The sequence below is a fragment of the Ictidomys tridecemlineatus genome, chromosome X, assembly GCF_052094955.1.
Source record: "Ictidomys tridecemlineatus isolate mIctTri1 chromosome X, mIctTri1.hap1, whole genome shotgun sequence".
In the NCBI taxonomy this organism is placed as follows: domain Eukaryota; kingdom Metazoa; phylum Chordata; class Mammalia; order Rodentia; family Sciuridae; genus Ictidomys; species Ictidomys tridecemlineatus.
In genome coordinates this window covers 116,320,971-116,342,052 of record NC_135493.1, presented here as the reverse complement: position 1 = coordinate 116,342,052, position 21,082 = coordinate 116,320,971, and the positions used below count along the sequence as shown (strand labels likewise).

The following is a 21,082-nucleotide window of genomic DNA, read 5'->3' as shown; positions in this document are numbered from 1 at the left end:
TTCCTTGCTTTTCATGAGCTCAATAATTTTGAAGAGACATGAAGACTATATGGCCATCATTTTATAAAAGAAAGTCCATGTAAACAATCAAAAAAGAAATAATAGCAATATCTACATTAAAAAGAATCTTTCCAAAATTTTAAATAATTTATTTTTGGTATCAGGGATTAAACCCAAGGGCATTTAAGCAATGAGTCACATCCCCAGCCCTCTTTATTTTTTATTTTGAGATAGGGTCTGGCTATGTTTGTCCAGGTTGGCCTTGAGCATGTGATCCTTCTGCCTCAGTCTCCTGAGTAGCAGGGATTACAGGTGTGTATCACCACCCTTGGCATTATTTTAAATAAAATAAATTTATCCCTACTATTTTCTTAATCATTTTTCTGTTTTGCATTTTGGCCTGCACAGGGGGAAATATAATAAAAATCACAAACAGGAAGTTAGGAATCATCAAGAAGGAACACAGTGACCATTACTTCTCTACCCTTAGGGAGCTACCATTCCAGTAGGGGATAAGCTATTAAAATATACAAACAAGTGTAGAAAAGATAAAGAGGAGGGCTGGGGTTACTGTAGCTCAGTGGCAGAGCGCTTGCCTCACATGTGTGAGGCCTTGGGTTCGATCCTCAGCACCACATAAAAATAAATAAATAAAAATAAAGATATTGTATCCATCTACAACTAAAAAAAATTTTTAAAAAGAAAAGATAAAGAGGAATAGGAGCAGTTCCAGTGGATACACAGAAGGATTAATTCTGGTAAAAAACAATCTGGAAGAATTGGGGAATCATTCACAGGAAAAGCATCTTTCCAGATGGGCCTTAAAAGATTGATATATTGAGGAAAACCCAGGGTAAGATGGGGCCAGAAGTGTACAGAAGAAGAAAAAGAATTTTTAGTTTGTAATAAAAGTATGAATTTGTTAACTATTATGTGATTAGATCATGAAGGGTCTCCTTGTGACTTTAGAAAATCCTTCTATATCCAGGTATAACAATTCATTTTTTCATTAAACTAGAAGTTCAGATAAACAGCATTACTTTGCACTCTCAGGTAGGAAAATCTGGATCCCTAATCTCAGAAAACATCAGGTCCCATAGTAAATAAGTTTGGAAGAAGTATGGAATGTTTAATAGTTCTGTGGTCTATGCTACTCATGCAATCTCATTTCTAATAGTAATAAAACCTTTTACTCATTGGAACAAGTGAGTGTATTGAAAGAACATCACATGTACAGAAAGGCAACCTTGTTCTGGAAGGGAGTGGTAGTATGGAAGAGTGGACAAGTGTGGGCCTGGGATCACATGGGCCTGTCCAATCCTGCTCTGCAAGTGAACTTGACAAATCACCATTTCTTTAGGCTAAAGATAGTTCTGCTTTAACACAATTTATTCAATTATTTCAGCTTGGGGAGTGTCTCATTTGTAAAACGAGGGGACAACAATTCTTTTCTTTTTTTTTTTTTTTTGGTACCAGGGGCAATTAACCACTGACCCACATCCCCAGTCCTTTTATTTTATTTTATTTTATTATTACTATTTTTGGTATTAGGGCTTTAACTTAGATGCACTCAACCACTAAGACCCATCCCTAGCCCTATTTTGCATTTTATTTAGAGACAGGGTCTCACTGAGTTGCTCAGTGCCTCACTTTTGCTGAGGCTGGCTTTGATCTCGCGATCTTCCTATCTCAGCTTTCTGAGACATTACAGGAGTGTACCTCCACGCCCAACATAAAATAATCTTTTAATAACTAGTTTAGAGTCTTTTTACACACAAGCACACACACCAACTTTTCTACTTAAGAATTTTAGGAAAGTATTCTCGGATGAATGGATGGTTTCTGCTTGTAATTATAATGTAGTTTGGGTGAGATGGATGGGAAAATTTGGACTTTTTTTGGATTATTTTCAAAAAATATTTCAGTTAAAGTTCTCCCTTCCTCTACGTGGTTTATGCCTGTTGACATAAACCAGGTTTTAATTCTTTGTTGTGGGACCTGCCCTGTGCACCATAGGATATTTAGCAGCATCTCTGGCCACTATCCGCTAGATGGCAGTGTCATATCAGTTGTGACAACCAGAAATGACTATATAAATTGCCAAATGACCTGGGTGGGCAAAATAATCCAGTTGAGAAACACCGAAATAAATAATATTCTCCAAAAAAGCTGAACTTTTAGGCTAGACATGGCTCTATTTTAACAAAATTATTTCAACCTGACAGTTTCAGAATGTATAATATCAGCCATTCACTCCCAACTAGAGATCAAGCTTGGCCTTAAAGACCTTCTCCTACCCAATCTATAGCTTTAGATGCCATCATATCCCCCAGCCCCATCCTGCCCTTGTACATACAGGGTTTGGTTTGGTTTGGTTATACCAGGGAGTAAACTCAAGTGGCACTTAACCACTGAGCCACATTCCCCAGCCATTTTATTTTGAGACAGGATTTCACTGAGTAGCTTAGGGCCTTGCTAAATTGTGGAGGCTGGCTTTGAAACTGCAATCCTCCTGCCTCAATCTCCTGAGCCGCTGGGATTACAGATGTGAGCCACCATGCTGGGCTGTTCAGTTTTTAAGCGTGACGAGGCTACTTACTGTTTCTATTATATCCTCTAAACCAGGACCTCCACACTTAACTTGCACTATCCAGTCAAATCTTACTTATTCCTGAAGGTCTTAATATAAATGTCCACATTCCCCCTGAAACCTCCCAGATCCTCTGTTAGAAGTGATAGCTTCTGCCAGGTGCAGTGGCATACCACTCAGGAGGCTGAGGCAGAAGAATCACAAGTTCAAAGCCAGCCACAGAAACTTAGCTGAGGCCCTAAGCCATTTAGCAAGACCCTGTCTAAAAAGCTGGGATGTAGCTCAGTGGTTAAGAGCTCTTGGGTTTAATCCCCAGTATCAAAAAAAAAAAAAAAAAAAAAAAAAGGAGTGAAAGTTAACAAACTTCCCACCCCTTCTCCCTTGTCATCCAGAAATGTTCCCTGGAAACAATGTCACCAATTTCTTAAGTACCCATTCAGAGATAATCTAGGTATGCCCAAGAATTTGTTGTAGCTGTAATGATTTCTTCATTTTCTTTCTAAGCACCACTTCTTTTGGTACTGTAACATGTGTTTTGTAATGTTATTTTCTTTGATTCCATATAGTCTATGGAAGTAACCATGCATTAAAATAATCCGTCCTCCTAACAATAATCCTGATAATAAACCATTAAACAGTAAAGGTATACCTTTTGCTTTTATATAAATCCTTCGCTGTGCTATAATTTCTATACCTTGCTTCTGTCACTTTCCAAATATCATGGGGTTTGTTCTGTACTAATACCTACCAAACTGTGTTATTCTTCTTAAGGACTGGGTAGTGAGCTATTACATAGACACTAAGATTTAAACTACTGGTTCTCAACCACAGGTGATTTTGACCCTACTTCCTCCCACCCAGCAGACAGTTGACAAGATTTGGGAACATTTTTATTGCAGTAATTGGGGGTAGATGCTATTGGCATCTAGTGGGTAAAGGCCAGGGACACCATTAAACATCCTACAACACACAGAACTTCTCCCCTCCACCCCTGCTACAGCAAAGAATCATCCATCCAAAATGTCAATAGTTGCTGAGGTTGAAAAATCTCAATGTAAACAGTCTGTGATTGATAAATATTTAAACAGTTTACAACATTATCTTTATAAATAATGCAGCTTAATATTTCATTTTCCAGACACATAATAATTTCCTCACATATAATTTCCACATATGTAATTATCACCCTATTACTCTGAATAACTTTGTTCTTTTCTTTAAAAAAAATGTACTGGGGTAAACATGTATAATAAGCCTTTGTTCTTACTCTGGGCTGTTTTCCAGGAAATTATTAGATTCATAGAAGTAGGATTACTGTGTTAATGGGAAATAACTTCTTTCTCTGGAATTATATGAGGTTCTTATTTGCATTAGGAAGAGAATGTTTTCCCTGAATTACATCTGTTTATTGCTTTTATGTAGAAAAGTGGTTGATTTTTACATAGCTATTTTAGATCCAGCCATTTACTTAGAGGTTTTGGTTGACATTCTTAGTATGGTGATGCCCAGGGATGTCATTATGGGTGGAGATGTCCCTCCTATCAACTCTTAGCTTCTTTCCAAAACCAACATATATTCTAAAATCCATATGCCTCACTATACCCACAACTTTAGGACAAGTCCTGAGTCCTCCAATCACAATTTCTTATGGTTCTGAGAACTTTGAACCATTACTAATAAGAGTCATAGATATTAGAAAGGAGGAAGAAAATTATTCATTTGTAGGTAATATGATAACAAAAGAAAATTCACAGTAGCTGAATCCAGTTTGGGCTAGCAATATCTGAGTGTTAAATATGACATAACTACTATCATGCATAACTAATTAGAACAAATTTTTAATAAATAAATATGACATAAGATACTCATGAAACAATAGTCTCTATGATATTAGGAAAGTATCATTTCCCAATTTTTCCAGAAGCTTTTTTTCTTCCCATCAAGCGCTCTCTCTCTCTCTCTCTCTCTCTCTCTCTCTCTCTCTCTCTCTCTCTCTCTCTCTCTTTTTCCAGCCTTAATTCAGCCTGGATGATATGGTTTGCTTTTGAAAATGGCACATAGCAAGCTAGAAGAAACAGGCTGTGTGGGAGATAGGACGCTGGAATTTGGTCATAAGTTTTAGGTGTGAATCACTAGGGCCTTTCCCTTCCTCTCTAGGATATTGTTCAGGAACTGCCTGCAAATGCTGCTGCCTACCAACCAGTTATTCTGAGTGTGGCTTTTCTGATAGGCACACCCTTGGAAACAGGGTGGTTTTGTTCTCATGAAGAAAATCAAAGGACTTGCTGAGGCTTGTAGTGAAAAACTTTTTTTAAAATACTTTTTAGCCTAACTAAGAACATAATGAATGAGACCATCCTAAAATGACGCAGGAGTAACCACTAACCATCTCAGTTCATCCAGGCCTGAGGGGTTCCCAGGGACATGAGACTTTTCAGTGATAAAACCTGGGAAGATTTAAGACCATAATTTAAGGGTGGTTTGTTTTTTTTTTTTTTTTTTTTTTTAATATTTATTTATTTTATTTGTTTAGTTCTTGGCAGACACAACATCTTTGTTGGTATGTGGTGCTGAGGATCGAACCCGGGTCACACGCATGCCAGGCGAGCGCGCTACTGCTTGAGCCACATCCCCAGCCCCTAAGGGTGGTTTTGAAAGACACAAAATATGTTTCTTCTCAGGGTAGGTGTGTGCTGTGAGTACGCCTTTTTTTTTGGGGGGGGGGGCGGGGGCGTGCGGGTACTGGGGATTGAACTCAAGGGCACTTGACCACTGAGCCACAACTCCAGCCTATTTTGTGTTTTATTTAGAGACAGGGTCTCACTGAGTTGCTTAGGAACTCACCATGGCTGAGGCTGGCTTTGAACTCACAATCCTCCTGAGCTACTGGGATCACAGGCATGCACCAGCATGCCTAGCTAAGTACCTCTTTTTTGAACTAAACTAAACTTGGGCAGGGCGTTATTTTTTAGATCATCCTGTGCTTGTGACCATTTATAGCTGCCCTAAACAAATTATCATATCAGGAGAGACTAAAAATTGGATAACTGCAAAATTATTCCACCCCTTACTGCTCAGGCCTCTTTAAAATCTTTTGGTCCTGGGAATTGAATGCAGGGGCACTTAACCACTGAGCCACATCCCCAGACCTTTTTATTTTTATTTTGGGACAGGCTCTTGCTAAGTTGCTGAGACTGACTTTGAACTTGCCATCCTTCTGCCTTAGCCTCCTGAGTCACTGGGATTATAAGCATGCACCGCCACACTCATCTTAGAAAGTTCTTCTATTAGTTAACTAGTATCTATGCTTTGTTTGGAGACATGCAAAACAATCTAATCTTTCTTAACACTATTTCACCTCCTATCACTAAGAGGATCTTGCTTCCTTAATATATAAGGAACTTATGTAAAATAATAAAAATAATACCAATAAGGATAAACCTTGAGCTGGGTGTGGTAGTGCATGCCTGTAATCCAGGCAGCTCAGGAGGCTGAGGCAGGAGGATCACAAGTTTAAAGCCAACCTTTGCAGTGGTGAGGCGCTAAAGCAACTCAGAAAGACCTTGTCTCTAAATAAAATGCAAGGGGCTGGGGATGTGACTCAAGTGGTAGCGTGGTCGCCTGGCATGCGTGCAGCCCAGGTTCGATCCTCAGCACCACATACAAAGATGTTGTGTCCGCCGAAAACTAACTAAATAAATAAATAAATAAATATGCAAAATAGGGCTGGGGATGTGGCTCAGTGATTGAGTGCCCCTGAGTTCAATCCCCAGTATACCCCACCACCACCCCTGCCAAAAAAATAAATAAATAAACCTTGGCAAGTCCTGCCAAAGTTTAGTTTAGCCTGAAAAGGAGATACTTATGGTTTACACACTATTAATAATACAGCACAACAGAAAAAATATAGGCCAGAGATCTAAATCTCTATGATAAATGAATGTTTTAAAATGAAAAGAAAGTCAACCTTGCTCAAATAAAAGAAATGTCAATTAAAACTATGATGAGGCATTGTTTTTCACTTGTCTAAATAGCAAAGATTTAGCTGGGATCCATGGCACACATCTGTAATCCTTGCAACTGAGGAGGCTGAGGCAGGAACATCACAAGTTTCAGTCCAGCCTCAGCAACTCGGCAAGGCCTTAAGCAACTTAGTGAGACCCGTCTCAAAAAAAAAAAAAATTAATAAAAGGACTGGAGATATGGCTCAATGATAAAGCACCCGTCCCTCAGTTTAATTCCCAGTCAAAAAAAAAAAAAAAAGAAAGAAAAAGGGCAAAGATTTAAAAAGTCAAGTAAATGCATTATGTTGGTGATGTTGAAGGAAAGCAGTTGCTTTCATACTTCACTATGATAATGTCAATTGGTACAATCATCATGACAGATACTTAATGAGACCAATAAAAATTAGGTTTTTGAAGAATATTAGAAAAATGCTAACAGTATAATGTTAGGTAAAAAAAATGCAAAACATATATAGCAAGATAACAGAAAAAAGTACTGGAGAAAAATAGATCAAAAATAACAATATTTTTGTACACTAAGATAACATAACAGCAAATCCTAATTTTGTTCTTTATATTAGCCAGCATTTTCAAAATGTATAAGCCTGTATAAGTTAGATAAACCTCCGAAGAAAAGGTAATGAGAGACTACAGGTGAACTTGGCTTTAAATTGTAGACTTTTTAAAGTCCATATGAATAGACAGTTGCGTCCCTGGCTTACCAACCCTCGTGGGGAAAACCAACACAGTCATTTCTCATGATTCAAGGCAGTTATGTTTTATAAAGTTACCATGATCACTGGATTAGTGAATGCTGAACCACCGTTCCTACAGGAAATACAGGATTGGATTCCTTCAAGCCTCCATAGTACTTTTGTCAACCTGTCAATAGCTGACTCTGTTTTATGTGTTTCTGTGTAAAGACACATTATGTAATATATATTGTCAATTAATTGACATTGAACTCTCAGCCAACAGTGCTACAATTCATACATGAACACAGTTTATGTAAGATACACTGTTCTCCATGAGAAAAGACACATTAACGGTATTCTTTCTTTATTTATTTTTAGTTAATGAACACAATATGTTTATTTTTATTTGTTTATTTTTATGTGTTGCTGAGGATGGAATCCCAGGGCCTCACGCATAAGAGGCAAGCACTCTACCACTGAGCTACAACCCCAGCCCTACATTAACTGTATTCTTGTGCGTAGGGGTTCTAGACAGCACTGTGGAACTATGCTTGGGAGCCACTTTAACAGTGAAATTACCAAGAAGAAGCATGAAAATATAAGAAATGTGACACTAAGACCATGAAAAGGACACTTGCTTACATTATGAGAACTGAAACAAGAAAGCCGAGCATCACCTTATTCAACCTTAGGTGGGAACATGAACACTGGGCAACCCCAATGTTGCACCACTCCATACATGTCCATGAATTACCACAAAAGCCCCACAAGTATTGATTTGGGGTTACCAGTGAATTTTCCAAGTAGGTGAATTCATGCATATGCAATCCACAAATAATGAGCATCACCTGTGATTACTAATTTACAGATTTAAGGAAAATTTTTAAAAAGAAAGCACCAAACATGGATATTTGACAGTTGAGTTTTTAAAGTTGAATGCCTTCCAATATATAAAACAGTCCCCTTAGAAGGCACTTTCCATAATGGAAATGAAAGTAATATGTTTCCCCATTCGTTTTATTAAATATACTTGTTGTCTTCAACAAAAGTCATCTTTATTATCTAATTAATTTTAGCCAGTAGTTACTGAAGCAATTTACAGTTTTCTTGGATGTGGTGAGGGGAGGTTTTGGTAAGTCCCAACTCTAACACAAGACAGACAGAAAATGATCAAGACCACCCTTAATGTATAATGTATGTGAGACTAGTAAAAAATATAACGCTATGCAGATCAAAGGAGAAAGTGCATCCTCTTGGGATTGTCTGGAAAACTTGATGGACATTATGACGTTTGAAAAATTTTTTAAGGGATTAGTAAGATGGAAACTAGAGGGAGGTATGCAGAGACATGTTCTGGGAAAAGTGTTGGAATCCAACATAGATATAGAGAACATGAGACACGTGGCTCCCGAAATTGCTATTATCTAAAGCACAGTGCTCCCGATATATTAGCAGAGATGAACTAGATGGCAAATTGCTAAAGGAAGACAGATCCCAACTACCCTGATCCTGTTTCTAGAAGTTTCTGGGTTCGTTTAACTTCTACACTATGGTGGCTAACTCTCTAGCCAGCTTTCATATCCTTAACTAGACCACATATGGATATGAGTAAGGATCATGCCCCATTCTTCTTTAGCCTCACTCCTTCTGCCTTGTACCAACAGTCCCCAACACACAACAAACACACGGAAATACAAAAGATCACCCTATTCCAACACTTGCATGTCACCAGCCTTCAGTAAATATTTACTTATCCACTAATTGGCTTTGCGAATATATGAAACCTTTAACAAGCCCTGGATTGTTTGTTAAGAATAAAGAGCAGGGCTGGGGATGTGGCTCAAGTGGTGTATATATATATATATATATATATATATATATATATATATATATATATATATATATATATAAAACTAATCATATCTTAAATAGTTTTTTCATCTCCAATAAATTTTTTAATTATAAAAGTACTTTAAGAAGCCAATTTTTGCTTATTAACTGCTCAAATGAAATGCCTCCAGTGGTACAAATCCAAAGAATATTAATAGTAAATACTTAAACTTGAGTACACCTCATGTAAAATTGATATTACAGTTCTATGGTAAGACAGTGCATAGCCAGAAACTTATAAAATGAATTTTAGTCTATTATCCATTATTCCAAAATTGAATTTTCAATTAGAAGTGAGTTTTAAAAGACACACTTTCACAGGCAAATTGTCATACTTACTGTTTCAAAACCTCGATGTGGATGATCAGGAAACCCACCAGGTCTACCTCCTTTAAATTCATCAAAAAGTAAAAACGGATCCAGATTTTTTAACTGAAATCAAAATATAATTCATCAGATTAGATGTGCTTTTTCAGCCATGATACCAGAGACTGCATTCATGAACAGATTTAGCAAAACTCATCAAAAACTACATAGCCAGAAAGCAACTTCTTGTGATGAAAATTGCTTTCAGAAAGAATTCCTTATTTCTGCCTGTACAGTGGTACGCACCTATAATCTCAGTGGCTCGGGAGCCTCAGACAGGAGGACCTAGAGTTCAAGGCCAGCCTCAGCAATGGCAAGGTGCTAAGCAACTCAATGAGGCCCTGTCTCTAAATAAAATACAAAATAGGGCTGGGGATGTGGCTCAGTGGTTGAGTGCCCTTGAGTTCGATCCCTGGTACCAAAAACAATTTTTTTTTTTTTTTAAAGAACTCCTTAGAACTCCTTATTCCTGAAACAATAGGGAATTTTTTTTTCTGATTGTGTTAGAGAGTTGATGTTTTACTAAAAGTGAACAAACATTTCATAATCACTTGAGATATAAATAGTGAAGTACAAATAAGATTATCTGTGTCCTAAACAGATTCATAATGGAACAGACTACAGAACCAAGTATTACAATGTGATTGTAAATGCTCTAAGGAAAGACAATTTTACACATGTGAGAATGAGGTAGAATAAAGGAAGTCTTAAAGTACATGTAGGAGTTAATCATTAAACTGGGCATGGTGGCACAGGCCTATAATCCCAGCAGCTCTGGAGGCTGAGGCAGGAGGATTGCAAATTTGAGGCCAGCATCAGCAACTTAGTGATGCCCTAAGTAACTTGCCAAAATCTTGTCTCAAAATAAAAAAAAAGGGGGCTAGAGGTGTGGCTCTGTGGTTAAGCACCCCTGGATCTAATTCTCAGTATAAATAAATAAATATAGAATTGCTAATTAAAAGGGAAGCAGAGCTTAAAAGATTTGGAAAATCCTCAGCCTACTTGGAATAAAGCTTTCTCATTGTAAAGAAATGTGTGGGAGAAAAACCAAGGATGTGGCCAAATCACCACTTGATAAGGAGCCATTTTAAACAGAAGCTAGGATATATTGTCCAAAACAATGGAAGAATGACCCCACTCTTGATGCCAATTTTCTTATTCTTTTTGAGGTGCTGTAACAATATATCATAAACTGAGTGGCTTATAAATGACTATATATATATATATTTTATTATATATTTCTTATTGTTCTGGAGGCTAAGAAATCCAAGATTTAAGATTAAGTCACCAGCAAATTCAGAGTCTGGTGAGGATCCACCCCCTGGTTCATAGATGGCAACTTCTAGCTGTGTCCTCACATACTGGAGAAGGGGCCAGCTGACTCTATGGTATTAATTCCATTTGTGAGTGTCCCAGCCCCAAGACCTACCTCTCGAGGGCCTCCACCTGCTAATAATATCACCTTCGAGATTAGGGTCTCAACATATCAATTTGGGGACAATTTCAACCATATCAAAACTATTTGTCATACTGGTCACCAATCCATAATGTAGGAACACACACAGGAAGAAAGCCATGACCAGGAAGAGATTACAGAAGTCAGGGGGTTGGTTGAAGCGAGTCAGAGAGATGACCTTGATAGGGGACAGACAGATGAGGATGGTGGGAACACAAGAGAATAATTCTATAAGATGGGCCCACTGTGCTGACCCCACATGCTTTCTTTTTCAAGAAGTGATTTACCTGCAGCCCTGCAGGGCATGATTGGACCGATATGTCACATTTCTCAGCAAACTACCTGTTAACTGCAGGAGAAATGCAGACCCAAGAGAAAGTTGATGGGAGGAACCCAGGAGACTTTGGTGACCAGATCCTGAAACTCAGGGAGATAAGGATACTTCCTCCTAACCATAAAATCTTAACCATAAAAGAATGGTTAAGAATCCAATTAGAACCAGTCAGCAGGGCCCAATATAACTAGAGTGGTCATGGCAGTGGGGATGTAGATGTCTGATGCCTGTCTGATGTCACCCTGCTGTCAGTCAAAAGTCAAGAGGTGAACATGGGTAGGTGTCTCTGGAAACTTCTCTGGGATCCCCAATAAAACTGGAGTGCAGGAGAGGCAAACTGTCCCTTGTATCTCTCATAGGACCCTCTCTCTCCCTTGAGAGTATCTCCTTTACCTTTTTCTATACCTTCAATCAATTCATGCCTGTTACTCTGAGTGACATGTCGGAAATCTTTCTGACTTGATCCCAAGAACTGGGGTTTGAAAGGAGGCGGGGGGGGGGGGGGGAATTGTCTCTGCATGCCTCAATTTCCCAGAAGGTCCCAGCTCTGTAACAACCAGTTTTAGTGGCCAAAAGGTGAAAGATAGTGTTAGAGACTATCTTTCTCCAATAAGTATGAGTATCTTGTGTTAAACTGTTATACTAAAGTGTTATTTGCAGGGTCAAGAATTAGTACTTGGGGCTGGGGTTGTGGCTCAGTGGTAGAGCACTTGCCTTGCACATGTGAGGCACTGGGTTCGATCCTTAGCAACACATAAAAATAAACAAAAAATAAATAAATAAACAAAATAAAGATATTTTTATTTTTTTAAGATATTTTTAAAAAGAAAAAATTAGTCCTTATCAAAGTTCCTAATATTTTCTAAACATTGAGCATAGATTCCACAAGGTGTTAAATAAATATGTGTTATCTGTATATAAGATCAGTTTATATGAAAACTGATTTTTTTTTAAAGAGAAAGTGAGAGGAGAGAGAGAGATAATTTTTTTTTAGAGTGAGAGAGGAAGGAGAGTGAGAGAGGAAGGAGAGAGAGAGAGAGAATTTTTTTAATATTTATTTTTTTTTAGTTCTCGGCAGACACAACATCTTTGTTGGTATGTGGTGATGAGGATCGAACCCGGGCGGCACACATGCCAGGCGAGCGCGCTACCGCTTGAGCCACATCCCCAGCCCCAAAAACTGATTTTCTAACATGTTTTAACTAAGACCCCAACTCAATCACATCTTTCTTTCTCTACATATTAAACTGATGTTCTTTAAAATTTTTCCTTTCCTGTACACACTTCCAAATCCTTTAACTGCCAAATTCAAGCTGTAGCTTCCAAGTTATTTCTTTTGATCTCCTGAGAAACTCAATCAAAATCTGTGGTCACCACCCCTTGGCCCACAGCACTTCCATAATAAAACTCCAGCAGCCTGGTATTTGTTTAAGTCAGGAAGCACTGGAAGTACCAACTAGGAATGGCAGTTCCCTGGGGATAGGACACATGCTGTGCTTTTGTTATGATGCTAGGGCTGTGCTTTTGTTATGATGCTTCACTGAATTTAGAATACTTCTATATACAAGGAAGGTACCCCACAAAAATCCTGAGTAGTACTTGTGTTAGATTCCCTAGTTTTCTGTAGCTAGGTGTAGTCATATGATTGAAACTGGCCACAATGTAGAAATTACAGAGTGGAGCCTTTAGGAAAATTCCTTATAAAAGGGGGATGGACAGCTGAGGTGTGTTCTTTTTCCTTTCCCCTCTTCCTCCTTTGTGTGGCTGAGTGTAAATGGTTGTTGATGCCCTTGTTGTTGCTTGGATATAAGGTATGCCCCCCCCCACCCGCCCCCCAGCTCCTATGTTAATGCAGGAATATTCAGAGGCAAAATGATTAGATTATGAGAACTGTAACCTAAAGCATCCATCCTAGTTTGAATGAACTAACTGTGTGGTAACTGTAGGCAGGTGTGGCATGACTGGAGGAGGTGGCTCACTGGAAACATACCTGGAAGGATTCATCTTCCCTATGGCCCCTTACCCCTCTCTCTGCTTCCTGGATTCTTCTCCTCTGTTTCTTGGCTGCCAGAAACAGAGCAGCACTCCTCCGCTATGCCCTTCCGCCATGATGTTGCCTCATCTCAGGCCCAAAGCAATGGAGTTGGCCAACCATGAACTGAACCTCTGAAACCATGAGTCTAAATGTTTCCTCCTCTAAGTTGTCTTGTCAGGTATTTTGATCACTGCAATGCAAAGATGACTAACATAGCCCTAATAGTTGTCTTGGACCATAAGGAATAAACAAGAATTATGACCTAAGATACAATGAGTAACAGTGAGGCCTTTAACCCCCTGACTGCCTATTTTGGGGCTTTACAAAAGAGAAATACAAACACTTCTGTTATCCACTAGTTTTGGAGAATGCTGTTACACATAGCTGAACCTAATCCTAAATGATATAAAGCCAATAATACCTGCGGTAGCAGGGTACAATCAAGTGATTCTACGTTACCCTACATCAAGACAAGATGGCAGCAAAAAAGGGAGGCCCTCTAGCAGCTCAGAGACTTAACCTCCTAGGCTTACTCAGCATCTAGACTGTGGCCTGAGATTTCAGGAGACCACAAGCACATATCCCAGATGGAAATCTAGATAAAGCCTTGAACTATCTTGAGCTGTGACTCTTACACCCTCTACCTTAACTCAGTATCTTGATAATGGTGAGCATCAGCTACAGGGGCTAAATCCATGAAGACCAAGATTTGGCAGGGCTATTTGATGATATTAAGTAATTATTTTAAGTTATAAATGTGATAATGGGATTGTATTCATACATATATTTTCAATTTTTCTCTTTTATAGACACAGGCTGAAATATATATAAATGAAAAGATGGCTAGGGTTCCCTTCAAAATGCTTTAAGGGGAGAAATGGAGGAGGATATACACAAAATAAGATTGCTCATGAGTCAATCATTGTGGATACTAAAAACATGCATATGAGCCAGGCGCAGTGGCCCACACCTGTAAAGCAGCTCAGGAGGCTGAGGCAGGAAGATCATGAGTTCAAAGCCAGCCTCAGCAACAGTGAGGTGCTAAACAACTCAGTGAGACCCTGTCTCTAAATAAAATATAAAATAGATCTGGAGATGTGGCTCAGTGGTTGAGTGCTCCCCGAGTTCAATCCCTTGTACAAAAAAATAGCACTGAGGTCCAATGTTTATGAGATTTTCTTCAGAGATATAAACCTTGGTGCAGAGAATTTGAAAAGTAACTTCCTTGACATTAGACAAATGGCTTTATTCTCTGCTGATGAGACTAGGGATCTACCTTTCTGACAAGATGGTAGTGCATAGTGCTGAGAAAACATGGCAACATTCAGGACAGCGGCACACGCCTGTGATCTCTGCAGCTCTGGAGGCTGAGGCAGGAGGATCATGAGTTCAAAGCCAGCCTCAACAACTTAGCAGGGCCCTAAGCAACTCAGTGAGACCCTCTCTCTAAATAAAAAAGGACTGGGGATGTGGCTCAGTCATTAAGTGCCTCTGGGCTCAATCCCCAGTACCAAAAAACAAACAAACAAAAACACAGCAAGAACCTAAATGGTCAAAAATAGGGTCATGAATAACTTAGTGAGGAGGGTCTCCCTTTTCTGCTGCCATCTTGTCTTTTTTTAAATTTCATCTATTCATTCATTTTAGTTGTTGATGGACCTTTATTTTTTATTTATATGTGGTGCTGAGAATCAAACCCAGTACCTCACATTTAAGGCAAGTGCTCTACCACTGAGGCACAACCCCAGCCCTACCATCTTGTCTTGATTCAGGCTAACCTAGAATGACTTGATTGTACCCTGCCACTTCAGGTATTATTGGCTTTATATCATTTAGGATTAGGTTCAGCTGTGTGTAACAGCATTCTCCAAAACCAGTCTCCCTCAGTTGATAAGGGTCTCACTAAGTTATCGAGGCTGCTTTCAAACTTGCAAAGCTCCTGTCTCGGCCCAAGGAGTGCTGGCACTACAGGTGTATAGCACTGCACCAGTGGTTCTCGAAAATTTTAACCATATTGTAGTATAAAATTTTTTCTTGATAATCCTCTGTGGTTTATTTTACGTATTTATTTATTTATTTTGGTACCAGGGATTGAATCCAGGGTACTTAACCACTGAACCACATCCCCAGCCCTTTTTAATTTTTTTGTTTTGTTTTGTTTTTTTGTGGGGTGGTGGGTGGGTACCAGGGATTGAACTCAGGGATACTCAACCACTGAGCCACATCCCCAGCCCTATTTAGAGACAGAGTCTCGCTGAGTTGCTTAGCACCTTGCTTTTGCTGAGGCTGGCTTTGAACTTGCAATCCTCCTGTCTCAGCCTCCAAAACTGCAGGAATTATAAGTGTGCACTACCACACCCAGCTCTTTTTTTAATATTTTTAAATTTAGAGCCAGTAAAGCCCTAACCAACTTAGCGAGACCCTAAGTTGCTGAGGCTGACTTTGAAATTGCAATTCTCCTGCCTCAGTCTTCCATGTGGTTGGCATTATGGGTATGCACCATAGCACCCAGCTATTTTATATATCTAAAAACATTGTTTTGCAAAGGAAATTATAGGTTTCACCAGACCACCAAACAGATCAAAATTTCTTTTTCAGAAAATCCTCAGCAAATGTGTTCTTGATGGTTGGAGTCTTACCTACCCTTGTATTAGCTACCCTTGACATACAATAACAGTTAACTGAGAGGTGTCTGTAGCGTTTGAGAAATCTTTCCAATTGTTCTGTTGTTGATGGAGCATAGTAGAATATGACACCACCTTCATCTGCCCCTACGCATTTAGCTCAGTATAAACCAGTCTGCATGTACCCTTAGCAAACAATATTTGCTGGGCCTTGAGAGATATTTGTGGGTAAACAAGAAGTTAACCCTGTAAAGAGAAATAGCAAGGGAACAGCCAGGGAAACCTGGCAGGTTTGCTGCAGAGTTAGGTTGACAATTCACCCCCTACTTCAATGGCCAGTCAGCAATGTTCATGCTCAGTGAAATAAAGACAGCACACAAGGATAAATACTGTGGGATCTCACTTATATGTGGGTCTAAACAAGTAGAATCAGAGAACAGTGGCTACCAGGGGTGGAGGTGGGGATGCTGGAGAAATGTTAGTCAAAGGTCACAAAATTTCAATTAGGGAACAAGTTGAATAGATCCAATTCACAACATGGGGACTACAATTAATGACAATGTATTGTAACCTTGGAAGTTGCTTAGACCACGGATTTTCGGCATTCTCACCACTAAAAGAAAAAAAAATATGATGTGAAGTAATACATATGTTAATTAGCTTCATTTAGCCATTTCACAATGTACACATATGTTGTGGTTTAGATGTGAGGTGTCTCCCAAAAGCTCATGTGTGAGTCAAGGCAAGGAGGCTTACAGGAGAAATAATTGGATTATGAGAGCCTTAACCAATCAGTGAATTAATCCCCTGATGGGATTAAACCAGTGGTAACTGAAGGCAGGCAGGGTGTGGCTGGAGAAGGTGGGCACTGGGGGCGTGGCTTTAGGTGTATATTTTGTATCTGGAAAGTGAAGTTTCTCTCTGTTTTCTGATCATCATGTGAGCTACTTCCCTCTGCCACACTCTTCCACCATGATGTTCCGACCTCACCTCAGGCCCGGAGGAATGGAGCCAGCCATCTATGGACGATTGGACTCATTAAAGTATTAGCTACCTTTGAAACAATGAGCCCTCAAATAAACTTTTCCTCCTCTAAAGTTGTTCTGGTCAAGTCTTTTAGTCACACCAGAGAAAAAGCTGACTAAAACAGCATAGATGAAAGTATCATGTTGTACACCATAAGTATATGTAATTTTTTTTTTTTTTTTGGTACTAGGGATTGTGCTTAAGCACTGAGCCACATGTCCAGCCCTTTTTAATGTTTTATTTACAAACAGGGCCTTGTTAATTTGCTTAGGGCCTGACTAAGTTGCTGAGGCTGGCTTTGAACTCACGATCCTTCTGCCTCGGCCTCCTGAGGTGCTGGGATAGTATATGCAATTTTTATTTGTCAATTCAAAAAAATAAATAACTACTTTTTAAAAAATATCCAATCTACCAACAATGCAGAGCCACATTCACTGAGGAAAGCCAGGTTTTAAAAACCCTGTAAGCAATTTTCAAAGATACTTTTTGTTTAAAGGTGCAGACAGTAAGTCTTATGTAATGAGTGGCATAAAACTTAGGTTTAGCCACAAAGTAGCAAGATAGTATCTGAGGGGCTGGGGTTGTAGCTCAGTGGTAGAGCACTGGCCTAGCAAATGTGAGGCACTGGGTTCCATTCTCAGCACTGCATATAAAAAAATAAAATAAAGGTCCATTGACAACTAAAAAATATTTTTAAAACAAGGTACTGGCCAGGCACAGTGGTACACGCCTATAATCCCAGTGGATCGGGAGGCTGAGGCAAGAGGATCGCGCGTCACAGCCAGCCTTGGCAACAGTGAGGCTCTAAGCAATTCACTGAGACCCTGTCACTAAATAAAATACAAAATATGGCTGGGGATGTGGCTCAGTGATTGAGTGCCCCTGAGTTCAATCCCCGGTACCAAAATAAATAAATAAAACAAAAAAAAAGGTACAATCTGAATAGAGTTTAAGAGGATTGACAACTCAGCCTTACTTCTCAAAATGGAATCCATTTCTCTTATGCATTTCCTCTTATTCAAAAATAATTTTGGAATCTGGTATGTTCCCAGGGCGATGACTACTATTTGATACCTCTTATTTATTTTTTGGAATTGACAAATAATAGATACTAAGAATTTATTCCCCTTTAAATCTCAAGTTCCTAATATAATTCAAGTGAAAAGATTCTCTAATGTTGAAAATATCTATCTCACCTTTACTGAGTCCCCATCTATGGGCCCCTCACCAGAAGTCTACAGAGTTGAGTCTTAGCAGTCAGTCTCTCTGTGAATCCAAATCCCTGACACTTTGGGATTGACCAGGAATAGACACCTGACCCATGCTAGGCTAATCAATTCTGTCTCCTGGGAATTTAGAATTGAGACCCAAAATTACTCCCAAATACTTTGAATTGTGAGCATATAAACTGAGGAGCTATATGTTCAGTGATGCACATGCTAAATCAGAGAGCAGGTCAGCCCAAGGTAGGACATGGATGTGCAGACAGAAGCAGACACACTTCCTGAAGCTCAACTATACTTGTTGCCCTGGACTTCTGTATTCACATTCTAGAAATTCCCTTTAGGATAGGGATGGTCTACATGTGGCCTCAATCATGAAGCTTAGAGTTTGTATCTATGGCACCACACAGGGAAGCTCATGCCCATCTTGGCCCTCTCTTCCCAAATCATCCTCAACATCCCACTAGTTCCTTCTGAAAAGAAAACAGGAGCAGCCACCCAACCAACATACCTCGGGTCTGCCGATGCTTCTGCGAACCCGTGCTCCAACCCCTTCTGACTGCTCCCGGCTGAGCACTGAGATGGTAACCTTCTTGGAAGACCCCATGTAGAAATCCAAAAGGAGAGTGTTCTGATGCTCTGCCATAGAGGATAAAAGGCAATAGGAGGGAAAACAAAAAAGAAGTTATACAGAAGAAAATATCCAAGAACTACAACATAAAGGATATTAAAATTAGGACTTGCCCAAAGGGTAACAGCTATAAATTGACTGATTGATTGATTGATTGATTGATTGCCAGGGATTGAACCCAGGGGTGCCTTACCACTGCGCCATATCCCCAGCCCTTTTTATTTTTTTATTTTGAGACAGGGTCTCACTAAATTGCTTAGGGCCTCACTGAGTTGCTGGGATTAGAGGCGTGTGCCACCACGCCCAGCAACAGCTACAATTTATTGAATGACTACAGGGTGTGGATTAGGTGAGTTAAAATAACTATAATGATAGTACTTTCTAGGTGCCCAGTACCCTGCTCATTATTTCATGTAATCTAGTTATCTTGTACTACATCTGCCTTATGACACTGCACTCTCTTGACCTCCCCACACAGTCCCTAGTACCACCCATGAAGTAGGGAGTCAGATAGAGGAGGATTTGTGTGGCAAGATAGGAAACACAAAACCAAGAGGTCCATGATTCTGAAGATCTTAGCAATGAAAGGGATCTTCAAGGGTCATTGAATTAAAAAATACAACTATCCCTAAAGTGCAAGGCCAACTTTCTAGGCAAGAAATTTTTGAGCTTTCTAAAGCTCAGGCAACTCATGGATGAACTGCCCTTGAGGGTGCACTCCATACTCAGGAGGACCTACACTCCGCATTTATTATTGAAGAGTGTTTCCTCTTTGAGGGGTGTAAATTCTAACCAATGGACTATCACAGAACAGATATAATTAACTTCACTTCCGCTTCAAGTATTTGCAAATAGTACCTTCGGTTCTCTAAATCTCTTCTTCAAGTAAAATAGAACTAATTCCTTCAAAGTGTCCTACTGAAATTCAAAAAAATGCTTGAGCGAGAAGCAGATTCTGGAGCCAGAAAGCCCAGGTTTGCATCCTACCTTCACCTTTGATTTGGGACTCTGTGCTTCAGTTTTCCGCATCCATAATGTGGGAGTAATAAGTGCCCATATCAAAGGGGTGTGGTTAGTGCCAGGAGAATGTTAGCTGCTATTACTCAGGGGGGCTCTACCCAGCAATACCTTTCAGTGACTCAAGGCCCATCCCAAAATGATTCCTCCCCCAGTGGATAATTAGTAAATATTTATTGGGCGACAGAATGCAAGGCAGAGAAAGGAGTTTAATACTCAGAGCTGTACAGACCTGTCAACATCTATAAGAGAGCAACTAGAAACTTTGTTTACCCTCAGCTAGACTATTCTGGGTCCTTCCAGACTCCCACAATTAAATTCTATGCCTGTGAACAACTGATGAGGTATTTAACAGGCTTCAGTGCTTTGAGGAAAGAAAAGCCAACTAGCACTGTGACAAAATCTCAGTACTATTGATTGCAGCATCTTTAGTCATTTTAGGAGTCTGAAGAGGGTTGGGAAGGTGGTATCTTGCCAACCGATCTGCAACATGCTCCACCCAGCCCACCTCTGGGGGAGCCCCAGGCACTCACACAGCGATCGCAGCGGCCAAGGAGCAAGGCGCGGCGGCCCCTGGAGCCTCCGTGCGGTGGGGGACAAGGGAACCGCACCGAGCGCACCGCGGGCTGGCTCTGAGGCCACAGGCTCCTTACCGTGACTCAGCGCTTCGCCCAAGGCAGCCTCTGGGAGGCGGGAGTCTCTGGGTCTGCGGGGGCCCTGACCGCCACTCCCTTTATTCACCCTCGGCACAGATCCTGTTGCTCCGCCCTTCGCCTCCCTGGGGCCAGTTCTGTTGCCCTTTGGTCTCTGCAGCCGCTCCGGCACCGCATGGAAGAGATGCGCGCCCCGGCAGCTTGGGGGCGCGCCAGGTCCCGGGAGGGGTGTGCGGGCCCAGCAGGTGCTCTGATCAGAACAAAGGCTCCCAATTTGCCTTCGCGGGAAACCTGTCTTTAACCACAGACTAGTTGTCACTCAACCCGCAGAGCTTGGCTGCACAGATTCGACTGCTACCTGCACCACCTGGAGGCATCCTTTAGTGTCATCTCAGGCAGGTGGCTCAGTTTCTCAGTGCCTCAGATTCCTCTTCGGTGAAATGAGGATGCTGATGATAATAGTACCAGCCTCATGGGGTTATACTGAGAACTAAAAGAGCCTGTCATGTCCTAGGCACCATAAAATTGCTTGTTATGT

General features: G+C 40.2%; 1 protein-coding gene across 2 annotated transcripts in view; it reads right to left on the bottom strand.

Moving 5' to 3' along the window:
- Pir (pirin) overlaps positions 1 to 20,749 on the bottom strand; it is a 105,264-nt gene extending 84,515 nt beyond the window's left edge. The window contains exons 1-3 of one of the 2 annotated variants that reach the window (XM_005315992.5): positions 20,545 to 20,749; positions 18,755 to 18,882; positions 9,519 to 9,611 (exon numbers count right to left, since the gene is read on the bottom strand). In XM_005315992.5, the coding sequence (XP_005316049.3) occupies positions 9,519 to 9,611; positions 18,755 to 18,850 (189 nt within the window). In that variant the 5' untranslated portion in view covers positions 18,851 to 18,882; positions 20,545 to 20,749. Of the gene's footprint in view, positions 1 to 9,518; positions 9,612 to 18,754; positions 18,883 to 20,424 lie in introns of both variants that reach the window. The other variant, XM_005315991.5, reaches the window with a different exon arrangement.
- Between the last annotated feature and the right edge of the window lie 333 nt (positions 20,750 to 21,082).